This window comes from Pleurodeles waltl, chromosome 11 (genome assembly GCF_031143425.1).
Source record: "Pleurodeles waltl isolate 20211129_DDA chromosome 11, aPleWal1.hap1.20221129, whole genome shotgun sequence".
Lineage (NCBI taxonomy): Eukaryota > Metazoa > Chordata > Amphibia > Caudata > Salamandridae > Pleurodeles > Pleurodeles waltl.
Window position 1 is genome coordinate 983500056 of NC_090450.1, and position 20741 is coordinate 983520796.

Consider the following 20741-nt stretch of genomic DNA (forward strand, 5'->3'; position numbering starts at 1 on the left):
AGCTATATGTGATTTATTTGAAAACTGTGTATGCTATTTTGATTATTCAAAGTTCCTAAAGTACCTACCTGCAATACCTTTCATTTGAAGTATTACATGTAAAATTTGAACCTATGGTTCTTAAAATAAACTAAGAAAATATATTTTTCTATACAAAAACCTATTGGCCTGGAATTGTCTCCGAGAGTGTGTTCCTCATTTATTGCCTGTGTGTGTACAACAAATGCTTAACACTACACCTTTGATAAGCCTACTGCTCGACCACACTACCACAAAATAGAGCATTAGTATTATCTCTTTTTGTCACTATCTTACCTCTAAGGGGAACCCTTGGACTGTGTGCATACTATTCCTTACTTTGAAATAGTGCATACAGAGCCAACTTCCTACAGGTCTGTATCATAAAGATCCCATGGATCCACATTGTCCTGCTGCTAATCAAATGAGTCTGCTGGTGATTGCATAGGTGTAGGACTAGTAGGGTGAGAGGTAAGTAAATGTGGAGAGTGAGGAGGTGGAGGTTTCTTCTTTGTTCTTGGCACTTTTGCTGGAGGCTGTGCGGTGTCCAATTCCTCTTGAAAGGCTAATTTCCTCTTTGGCTTTGGAGTAGGTGCCTTTAAAATCCTACCAGTGTCTTTATGGATGTGAATCCTGACTTTCCTTTCATCAATTGCCTCCACTTGTGAATGTTCCTCAGTAGCTTTATGGTTTTCTTTAAGTGTGTGTGTGAGAGTCCATGCTCCTCTGTGTAAATCACCTTCGGAGCCGAAAAAGCAAGTTTCAGTAACGAAAAAGTGGGGGGGTTGAGGATGGTCTCTGCTCCAAAAATTATTTGAGATTTCAACTCGAAAGATCGATGTTTGCTGGGCTTGGAGACAGAGCCTCGGCTTGAGTCTGATGGCTTGGGAGGAGTGGCCTTTTTCGGTGCTGAGCCCTGGCCTTCCGGCAGTGGCATCCCCAAGGTACTCACATGCTGTCCTGCCGTGACCGGCCTGTCCTCAGACTCCTGCTCTGAGCCGGATCCTCGAACAGAGACAGCAGTGTGCATGATCTCCTCCTCTTCAACGTCGAGATGTTCAGTGCTTTTGGATGCCATTTAGAGTCTCCGTGCTCTGTCTCAAAGCGTTTTCTTGGAACAGAAGGATCTGCAGGCCTTGCAATTCTCTTCCTGATGGTCTGGGGAAAGGCAGAGATTACAGACGAGATGTTGGTCTGTGTAGGGGAATTTAGTGTGGCACTGAGAAGCGAATTGGAGTCCGGTCCATGAGGCTTCCACGCGGTCGGCCCGACTAGGCCTGAGTTGGGCACAGGCAATGTTTGATCCGACTGTACCGAAGTGTCAATAGAAGATGGAAGGCGATCGAAACAATACAGACGAGAGAGTTTTGAAACTTTTCCGACTCGAACTACTGGAGTAAAAGGAAACACGTCCGAACCAGATGGCAGAAAGAAAACAATCTAACATGGAGTCTATGCCCATGCGCGATGGAGCCGAAGAGGAGTCACTCGATCCTGTGACTCGAAAACACTTCTTCGAAGAAAAACAACTTGTAACACTCCACGCCCAACACTAGATGGCAGACGTATGCACAGCATGTGTATCTGCAGCTACACATACCATCGAACATTATAATATATATATTATAGTGTTCCGAATGCCGATAGTACCTCACCCAGTTTACTGTTACTAGTTAAAGAAACAGGTTTGTTAAAGAATGTACATTCAAAAGTGCATCCTTTTGTACAGTCTATACAGGGGCCAAATATATACACTGGGAATTGTATTTGTTATCAACTCACAGAGACAGGGTGCAGAACACATGATCCTATCTTTCCCCAAAGGGAATGTTTACATTTTGTAATGCATACACTGTCCATAACACTGTTCTGGGAACAGGGTACACTTGATTATATATTGTGTGGAATCATCGAAATTCTTTAAGCCTTGATAGCAAACAACGGACTTAAAAGTAGAGAGGGATAAAGATTCAAAAACAAACATTTCAACAAAAATCCTGTAAAAGTGTAAAGTAAATATGACTCAGCAGACAAACTGAAAGCAGCACCATTTGTGAAAATAACAATGCCTGGAATAGGATTCCAGAGGTCTAGTTTTGTAGGACCTCTGCCAGATGAGAAGGAATGCCTTTACTCTATACAGGTAACCTTCCAAGTTGTTTAGATAGTTTGACAGGCAGAGGTTTAAAAAAATAAAATAAATAAAAGGCGGAGCTAAATACACCAAAAGGGGTACTATTCATATCCCTACGTCCTCCTTCAGATTGTGTAGCCCTGGGATCAAAGCAAAATGCACCATTTCCTCACCCATTTCCCAGCATCCACTCCCCATGGCCCCTCTTCTGGAGACACGGCTCTGAAATTGAGGCAATGAGAATAACCTGCCGAGGTGATCACTGTGCACACAGGTCAAACCCTGCTATAGTACTCTCACCAATTTGAAGACTTGCAACTTGTCACCCACCTGACTTGACACGCATGAGAGGCCAAACCCATCCTATCAAGCTGGCATCCATCATGAGAATCACTTGATATCTTGGACCTATCAGCTCCCTTAGAGAGGTTAACTGGATCCAGCCATCACTGGAGATTGCTCCAGAATGCATGACTATTAGGGTGGCACTCAAGTCTTGGACGCTGGTGATCAAAACTTCTGTAGAGGTCAAAGGAGCCAACAGAGAAGTCTTGCCCACTGCATTATGGAATCACATCTGGGCATGGGTCTCTGCACCTTCATCTATTTCACTGCTGAGAGAAAGCAGTCTATAGGAAAAACGCTCACTTCTTAAGGGAAGATTTCAATAACGCTCCCCGATTCTGGCACTTATAATAAAAAAAATTTTTTTAAAATAGATCACGTAAACATTTTGGGATATTCAGGCCAAACATAAGATTCTTTGTTGAAGCCTATAACAAGTTGTTAGGACACAAACTGAAATGCCATCGAGATGAGCCACCAAGCTCATGAAAACTTGGATCTGATGGGAGCACCCTGAACAGCTAACCATGGATTCAGAAAGCAGAATTACATTATCTAATGTGGTGATTTACAATAGCAATGTGGAAACTGGCATGAATCAGATACAGTGGCCAAGATGCCATTCAAATTATCCTCTGAAGCGTCTCTACCTTGAAAAGATGACAGTTAGTTTTTCCAGTGGTCCAGAAAGCATTGAATTTTACCACCTAGCTCCAATGTTTGGTCAATGACCGTTTTAGTCACAATAGCCAGGTAGGAGGCTGTTCAGTAAGCCATTCAGCTAAGGATGTTGCTTAGATCTTAGAAAACTGTTGCAGTGGACACGGTCTTCTTGGTGGCAGACAAAACTATGATCTCTTGAAAGAGCCAGAGATCTCGTGGTCTTACACATAAATTGCAATTTAACTTCTGATCCACGTCCAAAATGCAAAGATCCTTCTAACGGCATTAAAAAACAAAAAACAAAACAAAAAAAAAATGCAGCCTTTTGAAGAGTAGCAGTATTTGCCCCACAAAGCACAAATGTGGTGAGGTACTATGAGGGACTTTAGGTCAGAACTTCACAATAGCAGTATATACACCATACAAAGCTACATGAAACACCATGTGAAAAGCTCTTTGGACATTTAAGCTAACAGGCAATGAAGCTTAGCATGGCTGGAGAGGATCTGGTATCAATGCACAAGTTGTTTAGCCTTCAGTAGCTCGATCATTTTCACTCATCAGAAATGGTTAGAGACCCCCTGAAGTAGACAATAAGTTTGGTACTTACGACCAGGAAATTATGTAAAATCTCCATTAGTTAGAATTTCAAAACCAGACCCAACATGAAAAAGAAACAGAATATGCAACATTGTCAACAGCACTTAAGATCAATTTTTCTGCATGTTTCCTAAGTTTGCCAAATCAACAGTATACCGTGTAGCAAACCATCAGCTCTTGGGTCTCCCAATAGCAGACCCAAATAAAATAATCCTAGTTTAACAATGGTACCAAGATAACATTTCATGATCAGGGAAATCACTCACTGCTCCTTCAGTATTGTATTATTTATATGTAAAAAATAAATAAAAACCAGGATGCTGGGAAGGCCTGCCCAGTTACAGCATCCAGTATTTGGTGGGCAGGGATAGCAGTTTCAGCATTACAATTCTTTTCTCTGTCTTAAGGGCTGGATTCACCCAAGTAACGAGTGAGCCAAGGGACAGTTTTCCAGATCATGGCCGGGGCAGCAAGGAGGAAATACTGGAGATTACCTAACAAATACTATAAACAATATTTCCAAGTACAATGACCAGGAGACTGCTTAGCAGAAGAAGCAGGTAGGAAAGTTATGAATTCTGGTAATCATAAATGAGGTTTTATTGTTCTTTAATAGTAGAAACAAATTTTCAACAAACACTGCATCTTGAAACAGGGGAGGGGTGAACAAAATGATGTTTCTGAATGAGTTTAAATTGGAGAAAACTAAAATGAGAAGTTACCTTAATGATTAAGTTAGCTCTTCATTTTAATTGTACCATTTCACAGTGTTGCATCTACTAAGAGTAGGTCTTTTGCTCCCAGTAACCAGTTAACACTGTGCCACAAGTGTAACTGAAAAAATAGCAATTTTTCTCTCCAAAAGAGCTAAATGTAACGTGCAGAAATTTTTACATATTTTGCAGAACATTTGTCTGCACGTTACATTTCTCCCATTAAAAAAAAAAGTTATACATGCATCGGTGCCACATATGGTAAAAGGTACGTCCTGCGCTGCAAGTATGACAGGCTCTGCCACCCATACAAATCTCTGATTCGTACACATGTTCATACATCCCTGAAAGTCTGATCTCACTGAGACACCACAGCCCTGTCGATGCCCCTTAGTCAGAGTATTTTATTCAAACTATAGTATCTGGCCCTTTGGACATTAGAATGAAGGTAAGCTTGGGGGTGTCTGGTAAAAATTCACTAGTTTAGCCTCCAGTAGCTCACACCGATTTTCATTGATCAGAAAGTAGCTCTGTGAAATGGTTGGTGACCCCCCTGAAGTAGACAATACATTTGGTACTTACGACCAAGAAATTATGCAACATCTCAGAATTTCAAAACCAGACCAAACATGAGAAGGAAAAAAAAGCGTAATATGCAACATGGGTGCATTCATCTACAACCTAGGTAAAATACACAGCAACACCAGAGAACCAAGTGCATGGAAACAGACATCACATTTTAAGAACACGCTTGTATAGAATTAAACACTGCCCAGCAACACCTGAAAACGTTTTTATTTGAAATCCACTTTTCAGTTAAGATGTTGCACCCCTGCAAACATGACTCCACAGACGCTCCCATGTGTTCAAATAAAAAAAAAAAGTGTACAATTATAAGGAGCTACACATTCCAGATGGATATAAATTTCATTCAGACGACACACAGAAACGTTGGGTACCCTCGGTTTTAAGGTACCTCCTGGAACAACTATACAGCACAAATCACAACATAGAGGTATCCAACTTCAGAACTTGAGCTCTTACATTTGTGGCTTTTACACCCAAAGTAGTTTGTGCGGGAAAAGTACGTGTCCATTCACAGGAGCCTAGGATGACCCCAGTGCAATAGGTTGTAAATTAATGGAAGCTATTTGCCAATTCCTTCACATAAAAGCAAGAGTTAAAAAAAAATTACCCTAACAGCTAAGTGAGGCCATAAGAGGTTTAAGAATTATTTTAACATCAAGTGCACAAATCACAGCCCACCCATCTTCAATACACATCTGTTCTCAGAAGTTCCAGTACACAAGGGAGCATGGAGTACAGATCTGCACAATTAGTTTAAACGTAGATTTTCAACACTTTAGCAACCACAATCCCAAGTGAGCAAACACCTGAAAAAAGGCTGTTAGGGTCTGTGACACCAAATACCTTTACTCAGAGGCGAAAGGCACAAAGGTCAGATGTTAATGAAAGCCCACTCGAGATAAAAAACGTCACTGTGGAATATTTGCTTAGAGTTAAAGTGTTATTTAGCTGGCTTCCAGACTAGTTCTCTACAAGAGAACTCCAACATACTGCACATATTTCTTCGTATTAAAGAATTAAAAATGCAACTTCTTGAGCTCCCAAATAAATTCTATTTTCGCAAAATCAGGAACTATTAGTAGCAACTTCTAATTGTGGTAGAACTAAACCAGTATACATTTACTATGAGAAAATATCAGCATACAAAACATATGTATGGTTACAATTTCAGATGCATACGCCATTGATGAAAGCTGAAATCAACTCCCTCTCCCCGGAATAGTGGGTGGGTAACGGAGAGCAACCACGTGTCTAGTTATCAGTGGGCACCAAATTCATTTTTCTGTGATCATTAGCGGTCCTCTACCCACATCTGCACAGTGGTTTTCCCATTCGTGGCTCATGAGATGCTTACAGGAGGACAATGTTTGAAAAGGTGGACTGAAAAGACTTTGGTGTATAACGATCACAAGGAACAATCATTGCACTTGTGGGTTTCAGTTGCTTAGGAAGGACTACTTACACTAAAACGAAGTTTGCTGTGGTGCGTTCTTCCACAGATGATATAAAAAAGCCTAAGTTACAGTGGGCTAAAACTAGAAGTGTGCTCAATATTGTGAGTAGAAGGTCAAATGACAAGTGTAACACCTCAACATACCCCCAAGTATAACATGCACCAGTGGCACACAACGCAGATGAATGCTGCTGGCTGATGAATTCAGACTTCCGGGGTCTGCAAATGAGTTTGAGGAACAACTCCCAGTGAACACAATTTCTATAATGGCATTCTAACTTTAGCCCAAGTTACCTAGCTGACATCATGCTTATGGGAGAGCACCTGTCTCATGTATGAAGGACTAAGCTACCACTCAGGGCTATTAGTTATTAGCTTTAGCAAAACTTTCAGTTTACAAGGGTCCATTGTTTTAGATACGTGTAGCTGCAACAATTAATGTCCCAAATGTAAGAAGAAAAAAAACGCACAGTTGGTCACAAGATGTGTTACAGGAAGTTAGAACACCGTTCTATCTTTTGCCATTTTCAAGTGTATTTATTCATTCTCTTGGATGACTATAAATAAGTGTTTCCACTATGGAAAAGAAAGCTAGCACAGTACATTTTCATGACTGGGGAATGAACTGCTCTGAAGAGATATTCCAAAGGGCAAAAGCTTAGAAAAAACAACCCGAATGTTTGACTCAGTTTTTCACAAGTCCCTTATATATATAAAAAAAATAAGTAAGGAACAAGGTGCAAGATCACTTATTGCTTTTCTTCGGAATTCTCTTCACTGGTTTCATTCTTCTCAGGCTCGCTGCCTTCCTTACTTTCACCCTTGCTCTCTTCATTGGTTGTTTCCTTCTTGGGAGTTTGACTTTTGTCTTCTACAGGCGACACCGTTTTCTCCTTTACAGACAACTCTTCTAGTTTTTCTGCGATTTTATCAGCAGTATTGATTTTACCCAGGTCTGCAGAAAAAAAATGCACAGTTTTAAGGGCTAAGTTAGAACTAACAATCCATTTTAACCAGCATTGGCAAAACAAACAGGTTTTAGAGTTGAGCGCTGACAAAAGCAATAAAAAAACTAAAAAAAAAAAAAAAAAAAAAAAACGAACTATTGCCACAGGACAATTACAAAAACAAGCATTTGCAATGCAATCATTCTTCCATGTGTGAGAGTCAGAGCTATTGGCATTGAAAATGACATTTTACCCATGGCTAGTTCGAGATACTCTAAGCATTTAAAACAAACATGCACCAAGGCGGTACTTCACATACCAAGGAACTGTAATTATATGGTTTGGAGTAGAACTATGTTCTGTGGAGTGGTACTATGTGAAGTGGAATTATGTTGCATGGAGCAGAGTGGAAATACAAGCATTTGCAATGCAACGGGTCTCGTGTTTGATCATCTTAGAGCTGATAGCGTTGTAAACTCCTAACCCGACTTTTCACCTATCAGCAAAAGTCCATTTATGTACGTAACCGAAAAAGTGCAATTAACTGTGTAAAGCGCTCGACTTCTGCCAAGCGAAATCGCGCTAGTAAATTAGAGAAAAAGTAGTCCACGAGCCGGACAGAAAACAGCGAGCCTTGCATGTTTTCTGTACTTGGGCAATGCACTCGAGGAGGGCTAGCCACCGGAAAAGGCATGACGTATGCATGCCTTCGACTAATGAAAGCAAGCAGATTTTAATAGGCAAGCCCACGAACCAATAAAAAACACTGACGTGGCGTCGACAGGGCTCCGAGCCCTTTTATAAACACTAAAGCGGCTTGCTGCGATACGCATGCAATGCAGGCTCGACCCTAAAAAATTGTTACCACCAAAAGATCTTTTATAGGCAAGACCCTTTGGCTCCGACTCATCTATAGTACGATGTAGGTTGCACATTACAAGTTTTATTTAAACTGGACAAGATCTGACTATTTCAAAAAGGGGAAAAAAAAATAAGAGAACTCCCCACAGTTGTTTAATCAATCAGGGATTTGTAAAGCACACTACTCACCTGTGAGAGTCTCAAGGTGCTGGGGGGGGAGGGAGGGGGAAGAGAAGGTGACTTGGGGGCTGCTGCACACACAGCCAGATCTTGAGAAGTTTCCTTAAGGTAAGGTGGTTGGGAAGAGTGTTCCACATTTTGGCAGCGAGGTGCAAGAATGATCTACCACCGGTTGTAGTTCTACAGACACGTGGGACAGTTGTGAGGTTGGTGGAGCGAAGATGCCAGGTCGGGGTGTAGAAGGATAGTCGCCTGTTGAGGTATTCTGGTCCGGTGTTGTGCAGTGCTTTGTAGTGTTTAGTAGCTCTAGCATGACCTTAATGCTTCTTGCTTTAGTGCTTTTATGCTTATAAGACTCTGGATGGATCTTATTTTTTGTACTACTAACCACACATGCTGTTAAAGTAACTTTAGCAAACTGCAGAAAACAAGGGCGGACAAACTTAGCTTTGGAATGACACCACAAACAGGTTAAAATGAAACTAAAACAAAGCAGCCTCTCTTGACATTCTATGTAAGGAGTGCTCTCTCCCTCTAAACGTGGTTGCTTAGGACTTATCACACCCCACGATTGGCATATGGGTGCCCCCACATAAGTCCCTAGTATATGGTACTTGGATACCCATGGCATGGGCACTAGGGGTTCCCATGCATTGTGCCACCCATGCACCATGCAGATTATGGTGCAAGGAGTTAACGGGTTTTTTTTATGCCCTCCTCCAACAAACATATCCATAAACAAACCACCACGAAGATCTATTCAGCTCAAACTTATTTTAAAACTAGCAAGAGATATTTTAGTATGCAATAGTTAAATGTCCCAAGATCAAGAGCAGAATTCCCCTGGAGGTTAGAGAAAACGTTTGCAAGATAATGGAATGATTTTCTAGCAGATCGAAAAAGCACCAGGACTGAAGGCTGCAGTCAGGCACAGAGTGAATCTGCAAAAGGCAACTCAAACCATTCTAGGACTTTCCTGAATAAATCAGTACGATAAAACAGGAGGGAAAATAAAAGAAATCTAGGTTGCAGAAATGTCACTGCTCTGTGAATTTAGCATCAAAGTAAAATCATTACCTTTCGTCTCCCTGCCCTTTACTTCATTTTTGCATTCGTCAAATTTTGCTTTAAATTTTTGAGCATCTAAGAGCAAACGAAAAGGGTGTCAAATACACATAACACATTTTGGTGCACAAACAAGCAACTGTACGTAATCTGAATTGGAAACTAGAATACATAGACGTAAATACTAAAAAAAGGTGGTGAATTATTTATATCCTATAATAAAGCTAATTCTAAGATTGCTAAGTCAATAACTTACAACTGAGCGTAGACATAACCAATAAGATACAGTGGAGTGCCGACGTACACGAGATATCAATGAACCACATTATCTATTCCAAACAATCAAAACATTACAAGATCTTTTCATCTTATCACTTACTTTCTGCATTTAAAAATCGTATTGCCAACAGTTCAGGTTTCGGTGCTTCATCTGCGTAATCAGCATATGTATTCCAGACCCATGCCCGGTCACTGCCTGCATTTGGCTTCAGCTCCATCTGAGGTGTGACTAAGAACAAAAATGTGTAAAGTAGGATTACGGGAACCAGAAGCAACACTTGATCAAGAAAGTCATCGCCGGTCAGCAAGGAGTTGAAAGTCTAGATAAGTTTGGCGACAGGTAGAAACACTTGATCTTTAGTCTAGAACGTTTCACCTACATGTAATTATTTCAGTTGAATGGACAAAGCAATACCATAATACCAAGAACGCACTGAGGGAGCACGAGCGGGCCTTAAACTGTCTAACGACCCAGGAAAAGGTTTTTAGCCTACTAAGAAGTAGGGTGGCCTAATAAGTACCTCGACATTATACAGACACTTATGGCACAAAGCAGCACGTTTTAATCATGACAAAAAACAAAGCAAATGTCAAATTCACTGTTTCTTACAATCATATTAACTATACTATAGCAAGATTAAGGGGGAAACATACAAGGAACTTACGGTAATGGTTGGCACAAATCTTCAGTGTTTTATCTCGCCTCATTAAAAGACGGATTGTTCCTCTCTCTCTGTGCTTAAGCAGTTTTATGTCACCTGTGCCTCTTTCCTTCCACTCTGGAGGATCATTTTCTGATGCAAATCGAAATAGCTTTGCTCGCCTTCAGAAAAGAATATCACAATTAGAATCACCAAACAAGAACAAACAATGTGGCAGTCAATATGAAGGGGACATCAGGCTTGTAAATCACAAAATGCGATCAATCAGTTCTACCTGCAGCAATTTCATTTCATGTAAAATACTTCCAAGTGGGGTAAATCTAAAACCCTCGTCATATTAGCAGTCCTTTAATAGTTTTGAGCAAAATGCAACACCAATAATGCCTATGTGTGGTAGTGGAATGACACTGCTCTGTTTTGGCTAATGCTACACAACACAAATAAAGGGTATTTTGACTCCCTCCATTTCCGCCCCTCAATAAAAAATACCCTTATGCTGGACAGAATGGCCAACAGGTCTCAAAGTAAATGTACCGATTGTTATGTCGTGGTCTTCTGTGAAGTCTTCTAATGGCAGCTGATTTGCTTGAGTAAACTAGAGTGGTTTATCATCTGCTTTCACTGACATGTGTTTGTAATGGGATTTGGACAGCGCTTACTACCCCGGATATAGTGCCAAATAGGTTTGAGCTATCCGCTCCTGATTATTAACAGTCACAAAGACAGTGATCACTTTACTGTCCGGGAGAACATCACTACTCCCATATTGTCAAACATATCCCAGGGGTGTACAATTGTCACATTCACAAACACTTGGATAGGATTAGGTGACCGAGTAAATTTGACTGCCTATTGCCGAGAGACTCAGTCTGTGCCAAATAACTCCATTTAATGAGGGGAGGTCTTTAAATTAGACTTTATATGCGAACTCCCTGGGTGCAGCATATAAACTTTGTACCAAAGTTGGAATATTCCAGAGAGTTGGCAGGGTCGTTCTAGGCTTTGGACACAACAGCCTAAGACTGTTATTGATTAAATAACGTCTGCACTTGTAATCGTGTTTAAGCTGTCTGTCCCCAATAAGGAGCACTAGGTAACAAAATGCCTGGATGAGAAGCATAAGAGGTTTCACCAAGGGAAACAGACCATTATATTAATAGCAAAAAGTACTTTTTGATCAAGCAGGGATCATACCATACTATGTTGCTACAAGATGATGTCTGCAACCATATAGGAAGGACTTGCCGAGTGGAAAAAGACTTCAAAATGCTAATCATGTAACTGTTAAATGATCATAAACCATTTATTATGAAAACCGGCTACATCTACGAGTGAAATCAGCCACTGGTTTAAGACCATCAGCCTGAAGTTGAAAACTGGACAAGATCAGAATCATGATTTTCAGGAAGAGCACATCACTGTGGGACTCCACTTGGTAGCCAACAGAGCTAGGATCGACATCCAACTCCACCACCCACACCAAGAACCCCAGACTCATCACTGACAACAAATGGCATGACCGCCCAAATCAATGCTTCTGCCTCATGCGTCCATATCTTGAGGATGCTGAGGAAGATTTTTTAAATGGCTGCCAATCAGCACCTGGATAAAACTGGACACAAGCAAGCCAGACTCTGGGAACACCCTCTATGGCAGAATCGATATTAAAAAAGGTTGCAGACCATTCAGAACTTGACAGCCAGAAACACTTAATGTTTTGCATCACACAAGCCCTGATGGAGCACCGCTGGCTCCTTGTTCATCTAATAGCACAATTCAAACTCACTGCCCACACTTCAAAGGCACTACAATACACTGATCCAGCATACCTCAAGAATTTTACCTACTCACACATCTTCGACATCTCTGCTCTTCCAGAATCCGGCTTTCACACATCCCATCTGTACGGGAAACCAGATACAGTGGTGAAGCCTTCTTCTGCGTCGCTCTTAAAGCATGATACAATTTGTTGCAACAAGTCAGCATCTCCCTTTGCAAGAATCTGAGAACCTGACTGAGTAGGACTACTAAGCCCCAGGTGTGCCTAGACTTACACCTGCTCAGTGCTTGGATATCCTTCCAGGTGATCAACAGCTTGTTGAGAATACTCAATTAGTATTTCAACATTAGAACACCCAGGCTACATTCAATCACCCAAGACTCCTGTCTACTTTCTTAGTGACACTGATGTAATGAAACTGAAAACAGCAATCATTGGACTAAGTCTTCAGAACTTTGGGGCGCAAGGCCATTTTAAATGAGCTCCTCATTCAGATGGCCACAGGAGCCATCTACTATATTCCTTTTGATATATAGTTATTTAGGAGTTTATGAATACAACTAAAATTGAGCCTCTAATTTCAAATTTCTCCTTTTAGACCATTTTAAAAAAGCTTCAATTTCATGATATATTGACGCATGCATTTTGATAATCTGCTAATATTAGGCGCTATAACAAACTCATAAGAGACAGGCGATATCAACTGGCAGGGAAGACAGGAGCATAATTGTAATACAACAAACATGCAATATCATTGTAAGGATACCAATTAAGCTTATAATAACGGATGTGTCAAATTGATCTTGTTTGTTAATTTACATTGAAGCAATGTTACCAAATAACTGCAAATATTAATAAAAGCAGATTCCGAAAATGAACAATTTGCCACAATGTACTCCTCTAGACATTTGCTGGACTCCCGCTAAGAACCGCTGCTGTCCATGGTTGTGATACAATGAACAGCAAGTATAAAGCAAACCACGGAAAGTGCAAAGAAGTCACACCCTGCAAACATACACGCTCAAATAATTTTTACGGTGGAATACACAGTGAAAGGGCCTATTGGCTTCACCAAGGCCGCCGCACACTGATAGTGTAGAGGCTAAACAAAAGAAAAATTATATGATTCACGCTATGACTTTGTACTCGTGTGTATTTTGTGTACACGTGGCATGACACGTGCCAGTGATGCATCTGCCTTTTTTTTTTTAACCAACTCAAGAGACAACATGGACAAGAAAGATTAAATTGGAGCCAGCGGGACAGCATATTCCATAGGATTCACCACAGCCTATTATGCAGCAGGGACTGAGATCATATAAAGTAGCTTCCTACTGGCACTACACTCCAGCACGGATACACGCATGGGATCATGTTAAGTCTGATCTTTGTTGGAGGGGGTGTGCAAAGAAGCTGCTACTGGACTTGTGCATCTACTTTGGCACTGCCCCAAGCTCCATTGTTCTTGGGCAAGCATTGTAGATGATATAGATGCAGCGTTCCATACCAAGGTCCCTAGATTTTTATCGTACATTTTGTTGGGGTTACCCAACCCCCTCACTTTTCCCTTGAGATTGTTAAAAGGGAGGCAGATGGCTCTGGCATTTAACGCAGCGTTACAGCTGATCCTGGCATTGAGGGGTACGGATAGACTTCCGACGCATGCCTCCTGGCTTCAGAAGCTGCCATGGAGAAACTCACCCTAGCCTCCCAGCAGCAGGTGGGAGAAGTGAGTGAATTATGGAAGCCATTCCTTCAGATCCTATCCGCTGAATTTACGGAGATGACTTGTGTTCTTACAGCATGATTCTTTTCTTACGGCCCTGTGATGTGATTTTTGTTTTTGTATGTTTACATGTTTAAAATAATAAACAGATCTGATCCATAAAGTGGAGCCAAAACTGAGGTGGAAAGAGGGAGGAAGGGAGGGGTGGGCTTTAAACACAGAATTATTTAGAAACCGAACTGGTTTGCTGTCCAGTAGGCTCGAGTACAACAGGTTGACGGCCCCAACGACAGAAACCCAAGAAAAGGGTACAAGTACGACAAAGCAAGGTTACATGGACAAAAATATGTAAAGTGCAATAGCACGACAAATACAATATGAAATGCATGTTCTTGCCAGGCTTTGAAAGCGTTTAAAACATTTACGCGAGTAAAGGACACTCACATCTTAAAAAGTTCTTCTTCGTCTTCCTCGAGAGTTTTGATATCTTGTTCAGGCAATGAAACAATTGGTTCAAAATGAGGGTCATGGTTGGAGTCGTCTGCGGTATCGTTAAGTGCTTCAGGTTCTGATGGTGATGCCTGTGAGAAAACAAAAGTACACTAGTAGTCATTTTGTTCCAAAAAGGCATGCAAGATAAAGTCCCAGCTGCTAGCAAAACAACCCTGGGTCAGAAAGGTAGGAGGAACAGGTATGTCCAACACAATCTCAACAATAATGTTGACGGGCGCTAGATTGTCGGTAGTACGTGGCAGCACTATTGTATTTTTTTTATGGACTCGAGTAGTGTATTTAAAGTCACACATACTAACCAGAAACCAAGTCTAACGAAAGTTTAGCTTCGCGCTACAATACAAGTGAGTAACGTTCATTTGTAAACGCCAGAACTGCAGTGTGGCCCGGTCGTGCCCTGCGTGGTAAGCAGTGGACAGCACCACAACCTTACAACGTAACCACCACATCAGCAAAACGCACAGAGGGAAAAATATACTAAACAATCCTGAAGCCTGTGCAGCTCCGCACTGAAATATGCCATCGCAGGATCTCACTCGTTAGAGCTCGTAGACTGAGGTAAAGTGTCTTTGTACATGGGCGGTACGAGCCTGGTGGTACTGCAGCCCCGTAAGTGGTCTTTGCACTGGATGTGCGGGCACGGCGCACCATGGTGAGGCAGGGGAGCAGGGACCACTCCCTGCCGCCTCCCGACACTGCCCAATCCCTCCATCCGCCCAGGGCCCTCCTTCGCCGCCATCACATGGACGTGGTGCGATATTTGAACACCAGGGCGGGACGTGCAGAGCTTTAGCACGAGTAGCAACCAGGGTGGCATGGATGTCACTTCGAGTGTGCCCGGCTTACGGTGCCCCTGCCCCCCTAGGGTCTCACTGGCCCACTGCCGTGCACTTCATGCACCCCAACTTTACAGTAACTCCCCCAACCCCTCGCAGGTCCCCGTTCACCCTCCCTGCCAAGCCCAGACCCACCAAATTTGAGTTTTCCCCACCCAAGACCCCCACCTCAAGTATCTCCAATGACGTCTGTTCCTGAATCCACTCACCTCCCCCCAAGAGACCTGCAACACCCCCATCCCACCTCCCCAAAAGACCACCCCACTTTTCTCCAGTTACCACTAAGCCTGGGCTCCGGAGCAGCGGGCTACTGGCAGAAAAGCGCTGCGACGCCTCGTCAGGGGCAGCAACGCTATACAAACACGATAGACCCCGTGTCACTCCCCCAGATAACGGCACTCCTCACCAGGGCCTCGCCGGCCCTCCACCCTCACACCTCCCCTTCCAGCTACACCCCCCAACCCTCTTCACCCCAGCGGCACCTCCAGCCGCAGCCCCGGGGCCCTCAACAACCTCCTCCCCAGTACAGGCCCGTCACGCCAGGACCTCCGGCCACGGCTCGCGCCCCCTCAGTCACAGCGGCCAACGGCACCGAGCGCGCGGCGAAATCCAACACCAACCGTAGTGAAGGAGAAGACTCTTTCACCGGGGACGGAGGGGACCTCACAGACGAGAGTGAACCCCGCAGACTCCCCGGGCGTTGCGAACCCACGGTCCGGTCTAGGTGGGCTCGACGGGGCAACAAAACTGACGGGGCAGCCCGTCAGGCGTCCCGGCGGAGGACCTCACCTGGATGTCCGCCATTGGGTGGAGGATGGCGACGGATGCTGCGCGGCACGGGTTCCGCTGCCTGCTTCTTCTCCGGCCGCTTTCGCGCTGCTTTTTTTTTTTTCCCTTCACCTCAGAGCGACACCGCCGACGTCATCAACCGGCAGTCGCGCGCGCACACAACATCATAAACTCTGGGGAGCGAAGTGGGCTGCGCATGCGCGACGGATAAACACGTACGGAGGCCATGTTAGGGTCAGGCTAGAACGTTGGTTCGCCTGTACTGTTGAATGTAGCAAAACCGGCTCTCTGCCTGACCTGTTCATGGCCACTATTTACAGTTCAACAAGCAGCGCACTGCCTGACTTGGGCCCTAGTCGACAAATAATATAACTATTCTTTCGACCTTAGGTCACACCGAATCGTCTGTCAGTTCGATCGGACACAAAATACGACATGGGTGGGGGAAAAAAAGTAAGAGCGTACTGGCTAGTAAGAAAAACACCCTTGTTAGTTTTAAGTGGTGCCAGGAGCGCCGTCACACTTTCCCGCCATTTTTTTCAACGGAGTCAGACGAATGACTTAAATTAGAGGCAACACAAATACTGACTTTAGCATACATGGCAGTAAGTTTGACTCGATAAAATCATTTATTTTGATCATCAGGAATAGCATGGTTGCATTACATTAAAAGGCCGTTTTGATTTCATCAACATGGACAAGGGCCTGAGCACGGCCGTTGTAAAAGCCGGTGTGGCCCCAGGGTAAGTTCAAAACAAACCTACCAGAGCCACGAAGAATTTGATTCTTTCTCAGAAAGTCTCTCTAGTCGTGATGCTTAATCTTGCTGATGTAATTTGACTAATAATGACTTCATCTACCTGACAGATCGCAAAAAAATGCAAGATGTTTTCTGTGTTTTAGTTTTTATTTTCTATTAGGCATTCCATCTTTTGTGCATTTTGCACGGCTTTTGCGTCCACGAATACGGAGTATCACGCCACCGTTCAAAGATGGCGCCCATGTTTACACGCGCGCGCCTCCGGGTTGGCCCGCCGCACGCGGACTAGTGCGCATGCGCCGAGCTCATGTGCTGACAGTCTGCTGCTGGCTTCCCTGCTTGAGAAGTTGCAGAGACCCCGATGGGGCTTGTGGTGAGTTTTGAGGTCTGTGAAGGAGGTCCGCGAGGTGACATTATCAGGTAGTATGCGATGCGATATTTAGGATACCGTGCAGATTGAAAGGTGACTGGTAATGAGTCAGTTCCTCTTGCATTTAAAGAGCCGGTTTTACAGCTCACCCTTGCCTAGAAAGTGCAGGCCGCACCGGCGACCTGGAGCCCGGAGGAGCCCGTGTTACGAGTCTGTTTACATGCATTTACTTTAACCCTGTTCTGGGTTGTAGTGGGGGAGGGCTCCAGTGCCACAGAGAGGAGTTACTAACAATATCCCAGCTGCCACGTCTTCTGTGTGCATCCTGTGTGACGTTTATGTGTTTGGGGTGCTTGTGTGTGACAGGGGGACATGGTGATGTGGGTGGCATGCATAGAAGTATAAATGGGATATCCGAAGTGCTTCCACTTATGGTAAGTGGCATGTGTCCTATAGCCTGCCCCCCTCCCACCCCTACCTAGCTTTATGTTATAACCCCCCATGCCCCAGCTTTACTGAAGCCTGAATTTGTATGAAAGCTTTCAAATTTGAGGTCCTGACTTCTACACACTTTTATCTGAGGGATAGCTCTGCTGTTAGAGGCCCAGATACGTAAATGGGAAATAACTTTAGCAACAACTCTTCGGTTTATCATTTAAAGCCATTATGTTCTGTTTCACTTCATGACCTGAGTAATTATAGTTAATACAATCTGAGATCTCGCTCTGCAATCTAAAATTTCATCTCCACAGGTTCTGAAAAATGTGATGGATAGCCGGGCTTTGTAGAACTGGTGTCTGCAGAATCTGTATAACCTTATGTTTCCTCTGTTGTTGGATTGTTTCAGTCAATGGACTCTTTGCCACCTGAACTATTCATATATCCTGTGATGCGCATGCCTGCAAACTTAACTTATGACAGATAGCTCTATCATCTAAAGCCAATTCCAGCTGATCCGTGTAGGCAAAATGATGGCTTTCTGATTTTTTTTTGGGAGGGGGGAGGGGCTTTCAGGCGCTCTGCCCTATTTAGACTACGCCGTAGCTCACCCATCTAAATTCCACCTGCGAAATACTCTTATGATTGAGGTGTGAGGTAAAGTTCTGTGTCACCCGAAGGACTGGTGTGCTAGCCAATAATGTGGTATTCTAGGTTAGAATGGAGATTGGAATGTGAGAGTCTCCCAGGAGACAACGGCAGTTGGAAGGAGGAGAGGCAGAAGGAGAACGGGGAGAGAAACTGTCTGTGGGCTGAGGTGTTTCTATTACTGCAAGTTTCTTCCAAATAAAACCCACCATACCTTTTAAGAAGAAACGGTGTACCGGCGATTCTTTCAAATAACCTTAAGTCTATTGTTAAAACCGTTTGAGTGTTGCATCACATGATGGATAACTCTGATCTCTGGTTGTAGGAGTTGAGTGAGAGCAGTGTTGTATAGAACTTTGCCTTCGGTACAACAGAAAGCTGACATCTAGTGTGGGCCTACGATTGGATTTTATGGGAGCTGTGCTGATCGCTACTTGAGCCTTCACCTCTGGAGGATCCCGCCAGGGTTTTTGCTCTACCCGCTCATGCTTATTTGCCCCCTCAAGATCTGCCAGCTGCCTCACGCTTACCCTTGAGGTTTAACTCGTGGGACCTATTTTTCCTTTGTCACAGCCTGTGAGTGTGTCTGGACAGTACTTCATCTCATACACAAGCTGTGCAAAACTCTGGTAAAACCACAACTGATATGCATTATTGGACTCTGTCCGCATCACAACAGCCTTGTCTCACCTGCCCTTTCCTCATGGAGAAAACTGAAAATGTACTAACTAATCTTGTCCAATAATTTGCGAAATGATTATTTTCTGTCCTGGACGATTTTGCACTGCTAAAGTTTGGCAGCCACCATCTGTTTTGCTTCATTAGTGACTGAGCTGAAACACTTATGCACTGACAGAAATCTCTTGAATGCGCTTCTTAGTCTAAAGAAGACATTTATTATTTCACTGCGCAAGGTCCGTAAAGGAAGGTCAGCATGCTGAAAGCACACGTTTAAAAATGGTCACATCCATGAAATGAAAACATGTACAAATGATTCTCCACTGCAATATACACAGCAAATATATGTATCTATATTTTAATGCATAATTTTTAATTCATTATTTGCTTTGCATCACCATGAGGCAAGGGCACTTCTGCTTCATCTCCCTCCTATCAGCATCAGATCGCCAGATCCCAGAATCAATCGAGAAGAGAGAGAGCAATCAGTTATCCTCACCGGTAGGATGACACACCCCAGCGTCCTGGGCATGTCTGAGATCGGAAGCACTCTCCGTCCCCGGTCCATCTGGTCTCGGCCTCTTATACTTTGAACAAACAAGAGAGGAAAGTTCTAGAACCTCCCTCTCACTGCAGAAGTTTATTAGTAAAAACTGCAGATTACTTTAGTCCAGCTTTGAAAAGAATATATCTGGTCTTGGCTACAGTCCCAAGGTGCCCCTGCAAAACAATACCGTTCCCTGCCATCTTAGTACATTCTTATCAGCCTAAGTCCTTGGTGGGAGAGAACATAAAAAATAAAAACATGAGCACATTGTACAACGTGGAAAACTACTTGCAGCTTTTAATGTGGCGGTGGCTAATGCTAAGATAAAGTCAATAGGCAAAATGAAGCTAGTGGTCACTAATGTGACAGTGTGCTGCTAGGCTAAGTGCAACATGGAGTCAGTGGTCAAAACACACATATCATTCCACCATCTAAAAAAACCAGCGCACACATCCAGCACAAGCAAAGGCGCACTCTATAGTTGGGTATCACGTTGCTTCTTACACCACAATCTATTTGGTAAGACCCTCAGCCACACCCATAAGATCAATTGACCCATTTGTTATTGCCACTGTTGCGTACAGTAAAAGGACCACAATTACACCATTGATGCACCAGTTAGATCAGACCTGCCTCTGTGATTGAATACTCAAACCCAATTTTCCAGTTTACAAATATACTTCAATCAGTGTTATGTAGAGTGTGCACTGTAGAATTATTCCAACATCTATGGTCATCACCTTGTTCTAGGTGGTGGCCTTGACACTCGGTCTAACCCCCTCACAAGGTCTGTGGGTTGCTCCACTATTTAACATGTGTATAGAGTTGCAGGGAACCCAAGACCTTGATCTTCCCCCATTAGTAAACTAGTGATGCCAGAAGAATATTGAGAGATGATCTGTTAGTGACAACTTCAGAATAAAGATCTCTTGCACTGGTGTCATAGAGGTCTGGATGCCCCCCACTCCTGCACATCTGCAAAAACCCCAATACAAACATTCTAATACACTTTTAGTATTTGGTATGGCCATAAACTCAATAGCACTTGATAATCTACCCACACAATTATATGTCTCCGGCCTCCCTTAAGATGATGAAATGTGCATAAAAAATCAACCCCCTGACCACCAATTTTCCACAGTCTTTTG

The 20741-nt window shown here is 43.3% G+C and overlaps 2 protein-coding genes and 1 non-coding gene across 6 annotated transcripts in view; 1 reads left to right on the forward strand and 2 right to left on the reverse strand.

The window, feature by feature from the left end:
* Positions 1–5250: 5250 nt before the first annotated feature.
* Positions 5251–16310, reverse strand: RANBP1 (RAN binding protein 1). The gene is made up of 6 exons (XM_069215275.1): positions 16153–16310; positions 14459–14595; positions 10512–10669; positions 9947–10075; positions 9580–9645; positions 5251–7469 (listed from the first exon to the last, which is right to left on the reverse strand). The coding sequence occupies exons 1-6, from the start codon at positions 16165–16167 to the stop codon at positions 7264–7266; spliced, it is 711 nt and encodes a 236-aa protein (XP_069071376.1). The 5' UTR covers positions 16168–16310; the 3' UTR covers positions 5251–7263.
* On the reverse strand, positions 9314–9447 carry LOC138266778 (small nucleolar RNA SNORA77). Its single transcript, XR_011199699.1, has one exon. It is a non-coding gene; the product is annotated as a small nucleolar RNA SNORA77 (small nucleolar RNA).
* A 470-nt stretch (positions 16311–16780) lies between the features above and the next one.
* TRMT2A (tRNA methyltransferase 2 homolog A) overlaps positions 16781–20741 on the forward strand; it is a 65574-nt gene continuing 61613 nt past the window's right edge. The window contains exon 1 of one of the 4 annotated variants that reach the window (XM_069215279.1): positions 16781–16895. The gene's annotated coding sequence lies outside the window, so the exon portion shown is untranslated. Of the gene's footprint in view, positions 16896–17169; positions 17333–20741 lie in introns of those variants that run through there. The other 3 variants (XM_069215276.1, XM_069215278.1, XM_069215277.1) reach the window with 3 other exon arrangements.